This window comes from Narcine bancroftii, chromosome 9 (assembly GCF_036971445.1).
Source record: "Narcine bancroftii isolate sNarBan1 chromosome 9, sNarBan1.hap1, whole genome shotgun sequence".
Lineage (NCBI taxonomy): Eukaryota > Metazoa > Chordata > Chondrichthyes > Torpediniformes > Narcinidae > Narcine > Narcine bancroftii.
In genome coordinates this window covers 101,434,431-101,453,619 of record NC_091477.1, presented here as the reverse complement: position 1 = coordinate 101,453,619, position 19,189 = coordinate 101,434,431, and the positions used below count along the sequence as shown (strand labels likewise).

Sequence of the window (19,189 nt, the reverse complement as noted above, 5' to 3'; positions counted from 1 at the left end):
AATGGTGCTGCCTGGTACTCACACGTGGGGGTGCCCACAGGGTCGAGAGGAGCTCCTGGTCAGTCGGAGAGGACTGCAGTGCTCCTGGTGGGTTTGCAGAGGCACACTTTAGCAAAGTGGCCCTTCTTGCCGTGTATCAGGAGCAATGTGAGTTCCTTGCGGGGCAGTTCTTTCGAGAGTGCGTGTCCGACCCACACTGAGACCCGCTGTACTTACAGTGGCGGACTGCATTGGTTGGCGGCAGCAATCGTTTCCTTCATGTGGGGCCCCTCACTAACTGCTGTCATTAGTGTAGGCCAGGCTGGAGATTGGGGGAGGTGAGCATCGAAGACCTCTACGTGGTGAGCTGCAGCTTTTAGGGAGTGGATCACTTCCATGTACCTGGCGAGGGGACATTATTCTCCTCCAACAGCCTCTGTCGGGCCACCAGCGACCACAGCCCTCACACGCAGGCATCTCGGATGAGTTGCTTCACTTCACCATCAGCTTTGATTGTGCATGGGCGTGCCAGATCTTGCAGTGCCCCCAGGTAAACGTCTGCCATCTCACCTGCCTGCTGTACCGTGATGCCGATCGGGTACTGGGCATAGAGTATGTTTCTCGGGGACTGGTACATGTCTTCCAGGATGACCATGGCAGGTTTGAACTCCGCGCAGTCTCGGATTGCCTGGAAAGTGCTGGGGCCCAGCTTGGTGCGTAGCGTTGATAACCTCAGCTTGTGTGTGGATGATCAGATCAATTCCATGCCTCCAGATCTCTAAGCATGCTGGAGCATCCAGGTGCTCGATATCCAGCCTCTTGATGGTGATGAACTTCTCCATGGTCCTTTTAATTTTAAGTTGATAAAGTTGTGGAGCACTGCAGTGCGAACAAACAAGCACAAACAATGAGAAGACTGTACTATGGGCTTTAATCAGCTTAAACTTGCACATCAGGCCTCTGTAGCCTCTGGTTCCTTGTGCCCAAATGCTCCAGAAGGGGCCGGCTCGAGTCTTTATTCAGGCCGGGTTTATACAGGCCGGTGATTGACAGCAGGCAGGTGGGGCTGGCCTCCCAGGTTTCCTATCTGCAGGTACAGTGATTGGTCCCTGCTGTAGACCAAAAGGAGTGTGGCCAGTGTAGTGGTTGTATCACCACTAGAACTAGCTCCACCTTTTTCTCTACACTGCGTTTTATTCATGATGACTAATCTTTAAATATTCTTTTGTCCAGGAAAGTCTGTCGGTGTTGTGACAACCACTCGAGTTCAACATGCTTCTCCAGCTGCCACCTACGCCCATGTAGCTGACAGAGATTGGTATAGTGATGCCAATTTGCCACCTGATGCAGTGAATCGTTGCAAAGATATTGCTTTTCAGCTAATTCATAATACAGATATTGATGTAAGTTTTATTTCTTTATATTTCAAACATTAGTCAAACCCAAACCCAACTTCTTTTTGACATTTTTATTGACGAATTGAATGGTTCATTCTGTTCATCTAATCACCAAACACTTGAGAGTTGATCATTCTTTATTCAGACACCTTTCCATACATACATCTACGACAGCATGTTGATAGTAATTGACTTCACTAAATGTATGTCCAAATGGTGAGGCCCAAGTTAACTTTGCCAATATTGATCGAAGATCTATTGGCCTATTGTCCAATTTCTGTAATATCCTGTTTCTATCTGATTGAAGGCGTTAGATTTCCAATTGTGGCTTTTTCCTCTCCTCTCACCAATAGAACTAAGAGCCATGTTTGGAACTCTGCTGGATAGTTGAATAGTTTTTCAGAAATTTCTCTGCTGTCACAATTATTCACACAGATGATAATGATGGCGATTACTTCTTTACTATTGTATTTCTTATTATTTATGAAAATTTGAATAGACACAATTTTGTTCAACCACATTAAATGGAAACTGAATACATTGTAAGCAGATCCATTATCTATCTAGTTAGTGTAGCATCCAGAATAAGACAGCTAGCAAACATGAACTTTAAACCACATGCTGCATCCATGATCCAGACTAGAAATTTGCATCTAAACACTGATGTAAAACATGAAAGTCTGCAGACACCGTGATTGAAGTAAAAACACAATGCTGGAGAAACTCAGCAGGTCAAACAGGGTCCTTTACATAGCAAAGATAAAGATACTTAACTAACGTTTCAGGATTGAGCCCTTCATAAAGGTGTGAGCAAAATGTAGCAGGTACCTGAAGAAAATGGTGGGGGTGGGCGGCAGGGGCAGGAGCACAGGCCCACAGGCAGGAGGTAATCGATGGATAAGGGAGGGAGGGCACAGCAGCCAACAGGGGGAGGGGGGAGGTTCTATGAATGGAGGGGGAAAGAGGTAGAATGCTGGAGGAAAGAAGACAAGAGGGACGGGGAAGAGAGGGAGAATGGGGAGTAGGTTAGAAGAAATAGGGAAAGTCATGATAATGCTATCCAGCTGGAGAGTGCCCAGTCAGATAATTAGGTGTTGCTTCTCCAATTTACAGGTGTTCTTGGTTTGACAGTGCATGAAGCCAAGGACAGACATGTCAGCACAGGAGTGGGGTGCAGATTTGAAATGGTTGACCGTTGGTAGATCCCTGTCATTGATAGAGTGAAAGTGCTCAGTGAATCTAATCACTGACTCCTACCTATGTGACTCTCCTTGCTCCCACTCTACCTTCGAGTCCTACATATTTATCATTTACTTTCTCACTGCTCTGAGGGAAATGAAAAGCTGCAGGTGGTGAGAATCTAATATAACAACAGACACTACTGCCAGTATTCACCAGGTTAGGCAGTATTTGTGGAGACAAAAAAAAATCAATTGGAAAATCACCAACATGTTAACTTTGTTTATCTCTCTCCATGGATACCCCCTAATCTGTTGAGTCTTTTCAATATTTTCTATTCTTATGCCTGTGGACTTCCATCCACCATTCTCTGTGTTTTCCCTTCATCACAATATTTTTTATGCTAATTTCAAAATTTTTCCTTCAAGTGTGTTCTTATGAGCTGGGCAAAAGACTCAATGTCAGCAAAATTGGTGTGCAAATGTGTAAATTTGGAATAAGTTACATTCCCAATTGTGTTCCACATTTCAGTTTCTGCTTAAATACCACATTAAAGATCTGTAATTTCATGCCAGAATAACACAGCAACAAAATGTATTAATTACTTTCTACAAATATTGCAATTATGAACCTCTGCTGCTGTCCTGAACAGTTACCATAAATATTCGTGTATCATGTATGTATAATGAGATTCCTCCCTTTTTTGAGGGGAAAAAGGGGGAAAATTTTATCCCCGTGTATAATACGAACCCCCCTCACCCGGCTGAGTCGCACTGCTGTCTCTCCGGCCGCTCGCCCACCTGCCTGAGTCACGCTGCCATCTGTCACGAACCCCCCTCACCCACCTGACTCACGCTGGTGTCTACCACTCACCCGCCCGCCCGGCTGCCCAAGTCACGCTGCTAACTACCGCTTGCCCGCCTGCCCAAGTCGCGCTGCAAGTTGCAGAATTTTTTTTAAAAATGTTTACTCTCGTGTATAATGCAACCACCCCCCCCCCCCCTATTTTTGAAGGGAGGGAAAAAAGAGGTAATTTTTTTTGCATTATACTCGAATATTTATGGTAATCCAATCATACAGCACTCCTCCAAAGAGAAATGGTCTCTGAAAAAATGCATGATGGGGTTTATTTCACTGTGCTACTTTCTGTCAGTATGGCTGCAGTTATTTAAAAAATGTACAAATAATTCTGTCTTATTATTAGTTCATACAATTCTGGCATATTTTTGTCTATCCCAGATAAAAGATAAACCACACTGACAGATCTTGAGTCACCTTCAGGTGTGATGGCATATTTCCTTTGCATTATGAAAGCAGATGGATTTTGGAACAATCCTGTGGGTTCATGGTTGCCCTTTAATGAAATCATCTTTTATTATAAATCATTTCAGGTTATTATTTAATCGCTTGCATTTAAGTTCACCTGACCGCCATGGATTCCATAGTTCTGATTTCTGGTGGCTAAGTTACTTCTAATATTATTGAACAAAAGTACTAAATCTTTTAACCAATCTTAAAAAGCACCAAGGAAAAATAATAAAGCAAATTAAATAATGAAAACATGATATTTCTTGCTCTTTTACATAGAACATTTAGACCTCAAGCAGTTAGTTCTCCATGCAATTTGTTTCCACTCCGGTGAATAAAACTATTCTCTTTCTCTGGACTTGAAATGAGCAATGCTGTGGAAAACCTATTTACCTAATCTTTTCTTTGGCTTGGCTTCGCGAACGAAGATTTATGGAGGGGTAATGTCCACGTCAGCTGCAGGCTCGTTTGTGGCTGACAAGTCCGATGCGGGACAGGCAGACACAGTTGCAGCGGTTGCAAGGGAAGATTGGTTGGTTGGGGTTGGGTGTTGGGTTTTTCCTCCTTTGTCTTTTGTCAGTGAGGTGGGCTCTGCGGTCTTCTTCAAAGGAGGGTACTGAATATAACTTGCTATCTGTACTCAAGCTATCATGGTTTAATAGTTCAGAGTAACTTGCTCTTTCTTATGAACCATTCACTGTATGGCCTCCTCCCTTTTATAACCTATTTCCTAAAAATCAAAGTACCAATTCCAAATTTAATAGCTTAAAAGAGATTATTTTATTACACACTCATTTTCATGGTGAAGGGTGGAAATCTTTGGTACTGGCCAATATTGATAGAGAGGATGGTACAGGTACATAACTAGTCGAGAAACTGCCTTTGAATACCAGCAGTCCAGTTTAATTCTGACCACCAGGGCATCACTATTTGGTTTGCATGCTCTCTTTGTGTCTGCACAGGTTTCCTCTGCTTCCCTCCCATATCTTAAAGGCATATTGTTTGGAAGATTAATTAGTGGGCAGTTAAATGGTGGAAACCAGGAAGAGTTCATGGCAATGTAGGAAGACAAAGCTGAATACCCTCCTTCAAAGGCATAAAATATGGAAATTAGTATAGTACAAAAATGCTGTCTGAAGCGTTTCACTTTCTAATCAACTGAAAGCGATGCAAGTCTTTGGTTGACTCATGTGAGGAGACTTTCATCCTGGTGCCTGGAGTGATGGTTTTGTTGAGTCCTGGTCTCTTCATAAAACAATTTTTAATTTTTTTAAATTTTGACATAACAGAATGCAATTGGCCCTTTCATCCCAGGAGTCCAATTAACTCTCAACCCCTAATACATGGGACAGTGTATCTTGAGTGTATCTATCGGAGCCTCCAGGGAAAACCCACGCAGACACAGGGAGAATGTAAAAAACTCCTTACAGACTGCACGGGATTTGAACCCTGGTCCCATTTACTGGTGCTGTAACAAATAACCACTGCACTAACTGGGCTGCCAAGTTTCTTTTAAAGGTTAGAATAGTATGATTAGTGGGGCTGCAATATATATTGATATGTTGAAAACTTGAGTTAAAATGTGTGGAATGAATTCTCTCCCATCCTCCTAATGTCAGCTTCCTAAATCAGAATCAGAATTATTGTCCTGAACAAGTCATGGAATTCGTTGTTTTGTTTTGTGGCTGCAAACCACCTTACAAAAATAAATAAAAATAGTCCACGAAAAGTCAAAGTAAGGAATTTGATATCATTGGGGAAGAAGCTGTCCTTGTGGCGTTGAGTGATTGTCTTCACGCTCCTGAACGTTTCTCCTGATGGTAGCAGAGTGAAGAGGGCAAGGACTCAATGGAGTGAAGTCTGGTGCCTGAAATGTTGCAGGCCGAGCTAACAACCCTTTGTGATTGTGCAGTTCTTTGCATGGTTTGTGAAGCACATTTATTTGTAAATATAATTATCATCAATTTTGTCTATTTTACAAAATAAAATGTTTCTTTAATTTGGCAAGAGTGCGACTGAATATGTGACCATTCTTAAAAGGCTATTAGATTAATAGGATCAACGAGGCTGAGACTGTCGGCGTCAGGAGTTAGATGATTGGCACTGGGCAGTTGGAGTTGTTTTGCAGTTTAACCCCGGGCGTTGCCTCTCTCTCACCCCTCTCCCATTTTCCCCCTTTCCTTCACTCTCTCCACCACTCGTGTTGGGAGTGCACCCCCAGTTGTCAGGAGTGTGTCGCTTTGTGTCAAACTCATTTCCTTGGGCCTTGGGAACCCTACACGTTGGAATCAATTCGGGAATGCAAGAGAGGGTGGTTAGAGGAGAATAACCTAAAGTGGGCTTCAGAAACGTGAACCTTGTGTAGTGACTAGCAGGTCCCTGGGTGAAAATTCTCTTGTGAAGAAATCAAAGGTGGTCGTGGCCATCTTTAAAACTCAGGAAAGTCACGGCGAATGATTGGCTGCCGACCAGGTGGGGCTCGGTCCATTCAGGTCAGCTGATTGACAGCCGGCCAGGTGTTGCTCTTCCTGCAGGTACACAGGTCGCCCCCTGCAGTAGGCTAGTGGTGTATCACCACATCAGTTAAACAAATAGTCCTTTCAAAGGATGATTGGATTAGGCTTTCTTGCTCAGAGATGAAAATGGTACAAATTTAAACTTGAAGACCTTTTTGCAGCACTAGTATTGCACTTAGAGTTATGGTTGTACCAAATTGTATGACACATGATGTACTGTACAGCCTCCAGAATTACTGAGTAATTGCCATGGGTACAGCTCAGTTTTACAATGTTTTTTTTATTCCAGGTCATACTTGGAGGGGGAAGAATGTACATGACTCCTAAAGGGAGTGCTGACCCTGAATATCCAGAAAACACAAAACAGAATGGCATTCGAAATGACAATCAACATTTGATTAAACAGTGGCTAAAAAACAAAAAGGTATTTCCTTATATTTTCCCACACGATACACTTCATTGAAAGTTTTAGCCAATAATATTCCTATTCTAAAATATTGCATTCTTCCAGGATGCAGTGTATGTTTGGAACAAAAGCCAATTTGATGATGTTGATGTGGAGAAAACCAAGTATTTGATGGGTGAGTCTTCCAAAATGTATCCTCCCCCCCCCCCCCACTTTTATATTCAAAGGTTATGAAAAGGCTACAGACAACCCTTCCAGAGAATTGTGTTCTTAGAAAACGATCTGTATCACAATTTTCTATGTCAGCATAGTTAGTGCAATGCCATTACAACGCCAGCAACTTGGGCATTATCGGGCACTGTCTTGAGGAGTTTGTATGTTTTCCCATGTCTGCATGGGCTTCCTGCAGGTCCTCTGGTTTCCTCCTGCCCTTCAAAATGTACAAGTCTAGCGAGCTTGCTAATCGAGTGAATAAATGAGACTATCAGAAGTCGTGAACTTTATTTCGATTGGCTCATTCTGCTTTCAAGCCATTCGAAGCTCCCGCCCCAGCGCACCGGAAAATTAATCATGCAGGCCCTGAGCTTCTGCCGGAAAAGGCCACATGACACCATCTTTGATGCAGCTGCTCCAATGACATGCGCGTAACACACTGAGCCAGTTCACTTGGCCATCGAATGTGTGCATCACCACACAGGGGTTGTCGGTTCATTGGGATATGTGGGTGCCACAGGCTCAGGGGCTAGAGGTGAGCTTATGTTATCTGTGCATGCATCAAGAAACACAAGTTGAACAAATACATTGATTTATTTATCTGTTTTCATGCAAATTCTATGAGAGTGATTTTTATTCTATTTTTGGGTCATGATGTGTGAATTATGTCGGGGTGAATTTCTGTGGAGTTACTTGTCTGGTTTTTATTGTTGTGATTCCTTCCTTTTTGTTGAAGTAAATTAAATCTTTGTTTAATATGATGAAAAATGGTGTTGTTTACCAATGTGAGTTCTGAAATATTTTCCTTCAGATTTTACAAAACTAATATTTAATTAAATCAAATCATTGAAGTTAATACAGTGAAACCTCATTAGTACGTGATTCGTTAATCCGCAGAATCGCTGTGGACCCCAAACATTGATTTTAGGATGCCAGGCTAACAGCCACTAACTCAAAAATAGACTCGTGTCTCATTTACAAGATGTGTACGTTAATATGTGGAATTTAAAGGTCTTATTATAGAGTTTGAGTCAGAGTATTCTGTTTTCCTATTTCCTGAATCATATGCATCTGTTCCCCGACTCGACTGTAACGCGGTATGACATCTTGAACCCCAACTACCGCGTTCTAATGAGGTTTTACTGTATAATTAATTTAGAGAACAGTTACTGATTAATTGTTAACATAGATTAACATAGTTCTTTGAAGTTACATCAAAGAAATATTTACATTTATTTAATGCCTTTCATATCCTCTTTAAAACGTCAAAATTACTTTCAATCAATAAGCTTTTTTGTAGTATAATGTAGGAATTTTGGCTGAGGTAAAAGTGACTGTCAGTAACAGTAAGGTGGCTTTTGATCAAAGGACTGATATATATGAAGTCATCAGGAATCAGGGGGAGAAACATCCTGTTGACAAGTTTTACGTGGAAGGTGAGGCAAATTATCACACCCAAGACAATACAGCAGGAGTTCTTCAGGCATTTTCATCTGTTTGTTCTATCATATCATCGAGAGAGGCATGTTTTCCTAATTATTTCACTCTTCAGTTCCATTCATAACTGCTGAATTAATGAATTAGTCAGAACCTATATGCACAAAGGCCTGGAAGTATTTTGACCTCAGTGTCATGGACAAAATGTTATTTGCATTCAACAATAAACAGGTTATCAGTTCATTGGTACAATGGTTTTCATGGCACATTGCTGTACCATAATTGACAGCTGTGTTTCATAAATGAGTAGAATGATTTTACTTCAAAAGGCTGGAAAATACTTTGAAGGTCCAGGGAGGATTATGAAAGAATTTGACCAGTATTTCTTTCTTTCTACACCAGATTGAAAATAAACAATAATCTTTGCACATTTTTTTTTTCTTGCAGTCCATTACCTATTGAAGCGTACCAGTAAATTTTAGTTCAAACTGCAAGTTTGAAATGAGAGACTGCGAACTTCCAATAAGGATACTTGAGACACCATTGTTCGAACACTCCCTGGGAAGTAATTTAAAAATCCGAAAGCCCCAATTTCTCAGTTTGGAATTGTCTTACAAATCCACTAACTTCAAAAATGTGCACAATATTGTCCAGGTTTATTCAGCACATGATAATAGACTAAGTTAGCTCAGAGTTAAAAAAAAAATAGTGGTGCAATTAATTTGAAGAGTAGCTTTTACCCCACTAAGTCTCAAGATATTAAAAATGCATAATTGACATGAATGGTTTTGTTTTTAGGTTTGTTTGAGCCCAAAGATATGAAATACGAGTTAAATCGGAATAAGACGATGGATCCATCTATTGTTGAAATGACGGATAAAGCCATAAGAATTCTCAGTAAAAATCCAAAGGGATTTTTCCTTTTTGTTGAAGATAAGTAAATTAAATCTTTGTTTAATATGATGAAAAATGGTGTTGTTTACCAATGTGAGTTCTGAAATATTTTCCTTCAGATTTTACGAAACTAATATTTAATTAAATCAAATCATTGAAAATCTGGAAATTAAAAGAAATTGATTTGTTGGTGATTTGTTGGTGATGCAGGAATATTAGCGTCACTAAGGAGGAGGCTGAAGATAGTTTACTGGGATTTTTCTGCTTTACTTTTCCATTTATCAGCCGTTTGTGCAGGGATTTTGAATGCTATCCCACCAATACTGTAGGCCTATATCTGAATGTTGCAAAGAGAAGACCATTTCTTGATAATGAGCATATGTTGCTGGAAATGAATTAATATAATAATTTCCGCATTGACACTATCATTCCAAGAGTTGCTGACCAGTGGCATATATACTTTTCAAGAGGTTTGAGTCCTATTTAAAGTTTCCACATTTTCCACATGGACTAACATTCGCATCAGTGTGGGCCTATTAGGCTGAATGCTCCGTTTCTGTTCAACAGATTCACTGTTGTAAAGGTTTGCTAAAGTGTGTTTCTGAACAGGGAACTTTTCTCTTCGTTTTATTTATGTGCAGTATGCAAGTTTGAATGCTTATGAGGATCAAACTAAATATTATGTTTTATTTTAAGTGGGAGAATTGACCACGGACACCATGATGGAATGGCGCACCATGCTCTGAATGAAGCAGTAAAATTTGATGAGGCGATTGAAAAAGGTGGTCACTTGGCCCGTGAACATGACACTCTCACCATTGTAACTGCAGATCATTCTCATGTCTTTAGTTTTGGTGGAAAAACTCATCGTGGCAATTCAATATTTGGTGAGTAACAGCATGTTACCTTTACTGGAAAATGAAAGGCCAAAATGAGCATAAAATAGTGAATTTTGTTGGATAAATCCCCTTTCTGATGAACTTCAAGCTTATCGCATTAAAAGAAGTATGTCAACACAAGTTATTGTTGCATGGAAGGAAACTGATTTCAAAATCCAGTTGACAAAAGAAAATAATTGGAAAAAAATTGAATTTAAAAAAAATACAAAAATGAAATTTCCCTTGAAAATTTTTCTTATATCTATCAAGATAGCAATGATTTAAATGAGAAATAATTTTAAAATATGCAAACATCAAACAATTTTTGTTACAAATTGTGTTAACTAATTTTAGATACAATATTGAGTGAGAAAATATTCTGATATCATTTAGAATGAAGAAAATATTGACAAAAATTCATCCTGTATTTACAATTTATATGAGCAAATCAAGTAAGTGAACAAGAATCTCCCTGATGCAAAAGAATTAACTTCAAATATTCAAATCAGCATCCTGTTGAATTTAATCACTGTAAACTTTTTTAAGATGGTATTTTTAAGAACAGTATAATCACTGTGTATTTTTAATATCAGGTAAAAGGTAATAGTAAATAAAAAGATAAGATTGTAAATTTCATTTGTGTACGACTCGTAACCAAATTCTAAAATAAAATTGCATAAAAGGTGTATAAAACATATTTAATATTAGACAATTTTACACTGTTGTAACATGCAGTGCATGAAGGCACATCTTATCTTTTTGTCCATTATTTTCTGGTTCCTGTCAATAATTTTGTTCAGAAGAACAGAGTCATGGATGTGAACAGCACAAATAAAGGTCCTTTAGCCCAGCTAACTGTTTGAGTTCTAGTTCATTATCATCTGACTATGTGTGCAACCAGACAGTTAACCATACGTGATTCAAAATGGAAGCAAGATTCTGAAAAGAGATAACATTCCCTTCATATTGTGCAACCTGAAAGTCTACGGATGCTGTGACTGCAGTAAAAACACAAAAATGCTGGAGGATCTCAACAGGTCTTGCAATGTCCATAGGAGGTAAAAGTGAAGACATTGATGAATGATTTAGGCCCAAAACTTTAGTTATACAGGTACTCCCCAACTTGCGACCTATGCAACTTGTATCCATCTGCACAACTGAAAATTTTTTTTAAAGTGGGGAAAAATATAACATTTACACAGATTATGCTGTATTTGACAAACGACAACAGGGATACAGGGCATGAAAGAGCCAAAATGTGTGTACTTACCTTATTAGTCATTGTCCCTGGGTCCGTAGGCTGGGTGTGACCATATTGATTCCTGTGCGCGTACGTAATCAAGATGGCCACACCCAGCCTATGGACCCCGGGATGCTGACTAACAAGGTAACCATGCACCAGAATGTGGAAAGATTCGCCAAGGTTGATCGACAAATTCAGGAAGCTTTAAGTTGTTATTGCCAAATCTATGAAAAAAAAAGATTTAATTAAAAGTTTGTTTCAAGAATTGGGTACTCCTCGTGCATGGGCAAAATTGCATCTTACATCCATTTCGAGATACGACCGATCTTTCAGTCCTAATTACAGTCATAAATCAATAAATACCCATATATCTTTACCTCCTATGGATACTGCAAATTATTCTTTTCCTCTAGCATTTCTGTGTTTTTTTACTATTCCCTTAATATCATTTGCTAGATTTAATCACATTGACTCCTTAAAATATAAACATCAATAAGAATAAATAAACCTAAGTTGTTCAGTCACCTAAAAACTTTTGATTCAGCTTCACGTATAGTTAACAGTTCACTGATGAAAATAAAATTTTACATGATCAGAATTAAAATTAGCAAGGTGTCTGTCAGGAAATGTTTTCGGATCTTAAATGGGAGTAATTGAACTACATGTGAAACTGAAGCAAAAGTTTAGGTTACTAAACAACTTAAGTTTATTAATTCTTATTGATGTTGAAGTTCATATAATATTATCTGAAGATGTTAGAATCAAATTTAACCAATATTAACAACTAGTTGAGAAACTTAAATTTTAATTTGGTAGCAGTTAGCGCAATGCCTTTACAGTGCCAGTGATCGGGACTGGGGTTTGAATCCTGTGCTATCTGTAAGGAGTTTGTTTGTTCTCCCCATCTGTGTGGGTTTTTCTGGGGACTCCAGTTTCCTCCCACTGTTTTAAATGTACCAGGGATGCAGGTAAATTGGGTCGAATGGATTCATGGGCCAAAAAGGCCTGTTGCCATTGTTACAAGCCCAAAGGACCCCAAAACCCAGCAGCAATGGACACTCACCAAGACAAGTAGTTACTTAAACAAAAATTGTTTTTAATTAACTTTAAACATGAAAATAGAATCAAATTTTAACTTATCTCTATACTTAACTAACCCTAATTAACCCCTTTCTAATCCTCGGCACACACATTTGATGTGTGTGTAAATTTTAGAAAAGTTCTTTGGTTCACAGTTCAATCTCACTTCTCATTCTTCCAAGTTCACTGGTTGTAGGCAATTCTTATACTGTGCACAGAATTTAACATGTATAAAGTTCACCAGGCTTTGGTGCTCGAAAGGTAAATGTTTACCGCTCAGGAAGGTTCTTGTAGCGTTTGCAGAGACAGATTCGTTGTTCCGGGATTTCCACAACTGAGCTACCACCATTAGTCACCTTTCTGTTCCACTTATTCCAAGAGAAACGACAGACAGATAGCACTTTCAGCCATCGGCCACTCAGGAACTTTCTGTTTCCCACCAGATTTTCCTGGCTTGTTTCAGCTGTGACTGTTCAGTCTCTTTCAGTGTAACACACACACTGGCTGAGAGAACTTGTTGAGCTTGTCTTCTCTCTCTCTCTCTCTCCCCAACTGAGACTGCTAGAAAGCCCAGTGACTTTCTTACTTGCAAACCCCCCCCCCCCCCCCCTTCTTCAGCAAACCACAGGAGTTCTCCCTCTTAATTAAGCTGTTATCTTAGGTAAACAAAACCCAAGACTGTAGGTACTTGCAAACAGCCATTTTGTCTCCTCCAAGACAATGGTCTATTCATTTTATGACATAATTTCAATTAGCACCTACTTGTGAAATGTCCATAACATTCTCCATAGATCCTGCAATGTTACTGAATATGAATTCTTAGTACTTCAAATAAGATGTTTTAAAATGTGTGTATGTATGTAACCCACTCGAATCATACCAAATTCCTCCCAATATTTATCCACTACACCATGCTCTGTCTAACATTATAAAGAAAATTAATAAATAAACAATTGTGTTTCTTACAATTCGTTGTAATTGATATACAAAATTCATTATTATTTAAATTGCATTTAGGTTTGTCTTGGCAGTATTCTGAAAATTGTTTCATCGTGCATTTAGATATTTTTATTGATTGTAATTATTGTTAACATTTTCTACTATCATAGACATGACATTTTGGAGAAAATTGAATGATATAAAGCTGGTCGATGAAAATTAAGAATCAAATTAGTTTAAAAGGTCTTGGTTTGAGTAGAACTTTTAAATGTGTGTATACAAATAATAAAATTTGGTAATCTTATAGTTAGTTACAAGAGAGAATTTTAAAAATTGACTGTGAAATACAAAGATGCTGATATTTCAAATCCAGTTGAAGAAAGATTTAATCACTAATGCTTTTTTGGACATTTTAGCAATATTTAAGTAGAATGAAAATAAGCTTAAATGTTTGAACCTGTTCATTCAACAGTAACCATTATATTTTTTTTAATGCTGTTGAACCAAACTACAGTGTTTGCAAATTATGGTTAAATTCTTGGTTTGTATGCAGGAAAGAGATTAAGTTATATTTTGTTAACAACTATTCTGAATTCCTGAATGTGTTCATGAATCATGTAGTTATTAACTATTAATATGGAAATAATATTTTCAAATGTAGGATTGGCACCTAAATTAGCAAGTGACAAGAAGCCATATACAAGCATCTTGTATGGAAATGGACCTGGTTATACAATCATAAATGGCACAAGACCAAACATAACCTTAACTGCAAGTGGTAAGAAAGTATTGAATATTTAATGTGCTAAATTGTGCTAGCATTGGTGAGAGTTATTAACCATGGCCCCTGCCTACATTCATCTGAGTTAGATATTACTACTAGACATCTAGCTGTCTTCTTTGGCTTGGCTTCGCGGACGAAGATTTATGGAGGGGGTAAAAAGTCCACGTCAGCTGCAGGCTCGTTTGTGGCTGACAAGTCCGATGCGGGACAGGCAGACACGGTTGCAGCGGTTGCAGGGGAAAATTGGTGGGTTGGGGTTGGGTGTTGGGTTTTTCCTCCTCTGCCTTTTGTCAGTGAGGTGGGCTATACATCTAGCTGTATACTGTACCTAACTCAGGTGAACGTAGTGGCAACTGGGCCTCTGTAATTATAGAAACTGGGACACACGTGTCATGAATGTCCCTGACAGACTTCAGCAGAAGACGCTCTGGGCAGAATCCTGTCTTCTATCAAAACAGATAAGATCTTTGACAGTTTTTTAAATGTCCATGACATTCAGAAACATAAAAATATTTAAATTTAAAACAAATAATCAAAAGAATAATTAATGCACATTAAAAGGTTGACAGAATTGCTTAACCTTCTCCTTTACCTTCTCACCCATTGGCCTGTAATCCCCATTATCATCAATGGGTACTTGGATCCCATGCCTGGTGTTTGGCTTGTGCAAGTCGCAGTGGTTATTATCCAGTGTAAAATAAGTTTGAAATTTTTAAGTTTATTTGTCACATTGTACCTTGTACAGTGAGAAGGGTTCTTCTGCAAGCAGTCCAACAGGTTAACTACAACACTCATACAGCCCTATAAAGTAGAACAAGAGCACATTGAATAAAAGATCAGTGACTACTATGCCAGGGCTACATAATATCACTGTTGGTTTGTTCAGGATCCTGATATCTGTGGGGAAGAAACTGTATTTATCTCCATTGGTACATCATTTTACATGCTTGAGCCTTCTCTACAATGGGAGGCATGTTGGGTTCTTCAGTCCTCTAAGGCAACAAAATATATAGGTGGAGTCCAGGAGTGGGGAGGGAAGTTTGTATTTTGTTCTGAGCTGCATTCACTGCAATATATCCCAACGAGGCGTGATTCATCATCAGATTACACTTGCAGTCCAATAATGTGTAGTGATGTTTGAGACAGCATATAAATCTCTGTCCGAAGGTTGCTGATGGCTGAAAACACCCAGTTCTAATTGGAACAGGCAATTCCAGTCAGTGAAATTGTGCCATATTTTTTTTTGTCAATTAAGAGAAACATTAGAGCATTTAGAAAGGAGTATGTGAGGTTAGAGTATGCAACTTTTAGCCTTAATAGTCACAGGACCATCATAGTTTACAACTTTGTAGGTACAGTAATTTAATTTGAGTGGGGTTTTTTGTGGAGTGATAGGATATAAATATGTTTCTGGGAGATAAATTGTGGCAGGGTTTTTAGTGTAGGTCACACACAAACACTTTAAAACAGATTTTATTTAAAATACTGGAGCTCTGCTCATGCTAGATATATCGGGGCCAACAATCTTTGCAAAAGCTTTGGAAAGCTTTGTTGTTTACAAACAGGCACAGATGAAAGAACATGATGGAAACACATTTTGTCTGGAGTGAAACTTGCTATTCTAAGAGGGTCATGTGGTTTGCAAACATTTCTCTTAGAGAGACAGAGATCAGCTCGTCCGGGATCCCTTAAAATGTTACGAGCCCAGATGACCCCAAAATCCAGTTCCAGTTGTTGCTGCTGACTGTAAAACTGTAGAACCGATCTCTGTCTGTCTGTCTCTCTCTGAGAGAGAAAGCCTGTTTGACTCTCTGCTTGCAAACCACATGACCCTCTTAGAATAGCAAGTTCCACTCCAGACAGAATGTGGTTCCAACATGTTCTTTCATCTGTGCCTTTTTGTGAACAACAATCCATTGTGAAGTCTCTTGGGTACTCTCCAAAGCTTTTGCAAAGATTGTTGGCCCCGATATATCTAGCATGAGCAGAGCTCCAGTATTTTAAATAAAATCTGTTTTAAAGTGTTTGTGTGTGACCTACACTAAAAGCCCTGCCCTAATTTATCTCCCAGAAGCATATCTATATCCTGTCACAGAGGTCATTCCAGCCATAGTTAAGAGAACTTATCTGGGTGGTACGGTTGGTGTAGCAACACCTTTACATTATCAGCAATTGGGACCAGGGTTCAAATCCTGTGCTGTCGGTAAGAAGTTGGTACATTCTCCCTGTGTCTGCATGGGTTTTCCCCAGGGGCTGCAGTTTCCTCCCACTATTTGAAACATACTGGGAGGGAGGGGGTGCAGGTTATTTAGGTGTAAATTGGGCGGCACGGACTCGTGGGATGAAATGGCCTGTTACCGTGCTGTATGTCTAAATTTTTTACAAAAGAAATAAAAGTAGGACTAGATCATTTGGCACTTCATGTCTGTTTCACCATTCATTAAAATAATAGCTGATCATTCACCTAGTGCTAGTTTCCTGAACTAATGCTGCATATTTTATGGATTATTATTGAACAGTTTTGATTAACTCAATTTTAAAAAAAATTATATGATTAATATATTTTAATTGCTCATTTTGTCAGTTAGACCGCAATCCAATATTATGTGCCCCACTGTAATAAGATCCTCTCTTTGATAGAGCACAAGGATTATATGCAACAGGCTGCAGTTCCACTGGATTCAGAAACACATGGTGGGGAAGATGTTGCAATTTTTGCTAAAGGTCCCATGGCTTATTTATTCCATAAAACACATGAGGAGAATTACATTGCTCACGTGATTGCATATGCTACTTGCATTGAACCATACACAGATTGTCCACCAAATCCCAATGGTGGATCCTTGCTACAGCCTATTAAGCTTCTTTGTATTTTGATATTGATACCTTATTTCCTAAAATATTGATGATTTTTAATGCATATGTATTAATGTTCAACACATGAATAATTATAATTATGATAATCAATGCCAGATTAAATCAACCTCTCCTTTCTCTTTGCTGCCTATTTTGGTAAGCAAACAAGTACTTTATTATATATCTTGAAACACTTGTACTTGAATAATGTTTTGAAGACAATGCACTTTACAAAAACATGATTACTGATAAATCACTGAACATCATTCTTGACACTCCTGTTAAAAATAAAAATCAAAAAGTCTGGTCACCTGTACCTGTGTCTTATTTTATTGTTTTTCTCATTGCTTTTAAATGGATCCTAGGCCAAATGATTGAAATATTCAAAGTTCAAACTTACTGCCAGAGGATATACATGACATCACAAACAAGCCTGAGATTCTTTATCTGCAGGCCAGACAGAATTTTTAGTTATCGGTAAAAATGGTACAAACAACTACCAAACTTTAAGAATTATTATAGAGCCGCACAATTAAGATACCTATCAGATTTTTATCAAACAAGGGAAAAACCAGATTGGACCAAATTAGAACTAGATAAAATAGGGGAGAAGATACCTGAACATATACTGTATAAATGGGATGAAAAATTGGTGCAACGAAGGAATTCACCAGTATTGCATCATCTGCTCAACATTTGGAAGAAGATTCATGTAGAAAGGAATAAAACAAATTACCAACTACCAAAACTAAAATTGACGCAAAATCAACTAATCCCTTTCACAATAGATAACCTTTCCTTTAGAGAATGGGAGAGAAAAGGGATCAAAAGAATAGAAAATTGTTTTTCGGGAAATAAATAATTATCCTTTGAACAAATGAAGGATAAATATAATATAACACGATACAATGTTTGCATACCACCAATTGAAAACCTACTTGAAGGACAAATTGGGAAACAATCTGAGGTTACCAGAAGGAAGCAATTTTGAATATGTGATTACAGACACAATGATAATTAAAAAATTTGTAACAAACATGTACATCAAACTGCAAGAAAAGGAGAACGAGGAAACAAACGGTAAACCTAAACAAAAATGGGAACAAGATCTAAACATAAAGATAAAGAATGAAACATGGGAAAAGCTTGGCTCCGGAACTATGAGAAATACAATAAACACGAGGTTACGCATGATACAATATAACTGGATACACAGGCTATACCTCACACCTCAAAAGTTAAATAAATGGGACCCAACAGTATCAGACAGGTGTTTTCGCTGTAAAAAGGAAACGGGAACAACAGCAATTTGGGCATGTGAGAAAGTGAAAAAATTTTGGGAAGATCTAAACCAGATATTAAATAAAATCACAAAAAGCAATATACCAAAAAACTTCCTCCTAAGTAACATAAAAAACAAAGAATTTGGACTTGATTTGGATGGTGCACAAAAAAAGATTTGTTAGGATAGCCCTAGCTGAAGCAAAAAAATGTATTATGTCAACCTGGAAATTAGAAGATAACTTGAGAATACAACAATGGTACATAGAAATGAATAAATGTATTCCATTAGAAAAAATAACCTACAATTTAAGAAATAACATCACAATATTCGAACAAATATGGGAACCGTACATGGAACACAATAGAGAAATCCTACTGGGGACATCTACCACCTAAAATGACAGAAGACAACGAAAAGAACTGACTCAGTGGAATTTCTTGTTTGTTTTTATTAAGTGACAACATTGTTTAACGGGTTTAATGTATCTTATAGATTGAACTTTGAATAAATGGGAAGGGGGGTAAGGGAGGGAGGGAGGGAGGGAGGGAGGGGGAAAAAGGGGGAGGAAACGACACTGTATATATTTAAGAAGAAAAATGTCTGTAAGAATCTTGGTCAATTTGGTTTATAGTGTGAAAAATAAAAAAAACTTTGAGTGCTTATCCAACACCAAAATGTCAATACGGAGATTTACAGACCAAACAAGAGAGCGATTGAAAATAGAATGCAATATGGGGGCTACAAGGTGTCCAGATGGGAGACATCCTACTGCACCTCCAGCTTGTGTTGGGCCAG

At 38.5% G+C, this 19,189-nt stretch overlaps 1 protein-coding gene across 1 annotated transcript in view; it reads left to right on the top strand.

Annotated features, from left to right (window-relative positions):
- Positions 1-17,416, top strand: part of LOC138743589 (intestinal-type alkaline phosphatase-like) — a 36,843-nt gene extending 19,427 nt beyond the window's left edge. The window contains exons 5-11 of the mRNA XM_069899104.1: positions 1,213-1,382; positions 6,669-6,803; positions 6,891-6,960; positions 9,234-9,372; positions 10,026-10,216; positions 14,131-14,247; positions 16,894-17,416. Coding sequence (XP_069755205.1) covers positions 1,213-1,382; positions 6,669-6,803; positions 6,891-6,960; positions 9,234-9,372; positions 10,026-10,216; positions 14,131-14,247; positions 16,894-17,159 — 1,088 coding nt within the window. The 3' untranslated portion in view covers positions 17,160-17,416. The remainder of the gene's footprint in view (positions 1-1,212; positions 1,383-6,668; positions 6,804-6,890; positions 6,961-9,233; positions 9,373-10,025; positions 10,217-14,130; positions 14,248-16,893) is intronic.
- The last annotated feature ends 1,773 nt before the right edge of the window (positions 17,417-19,189 follow it).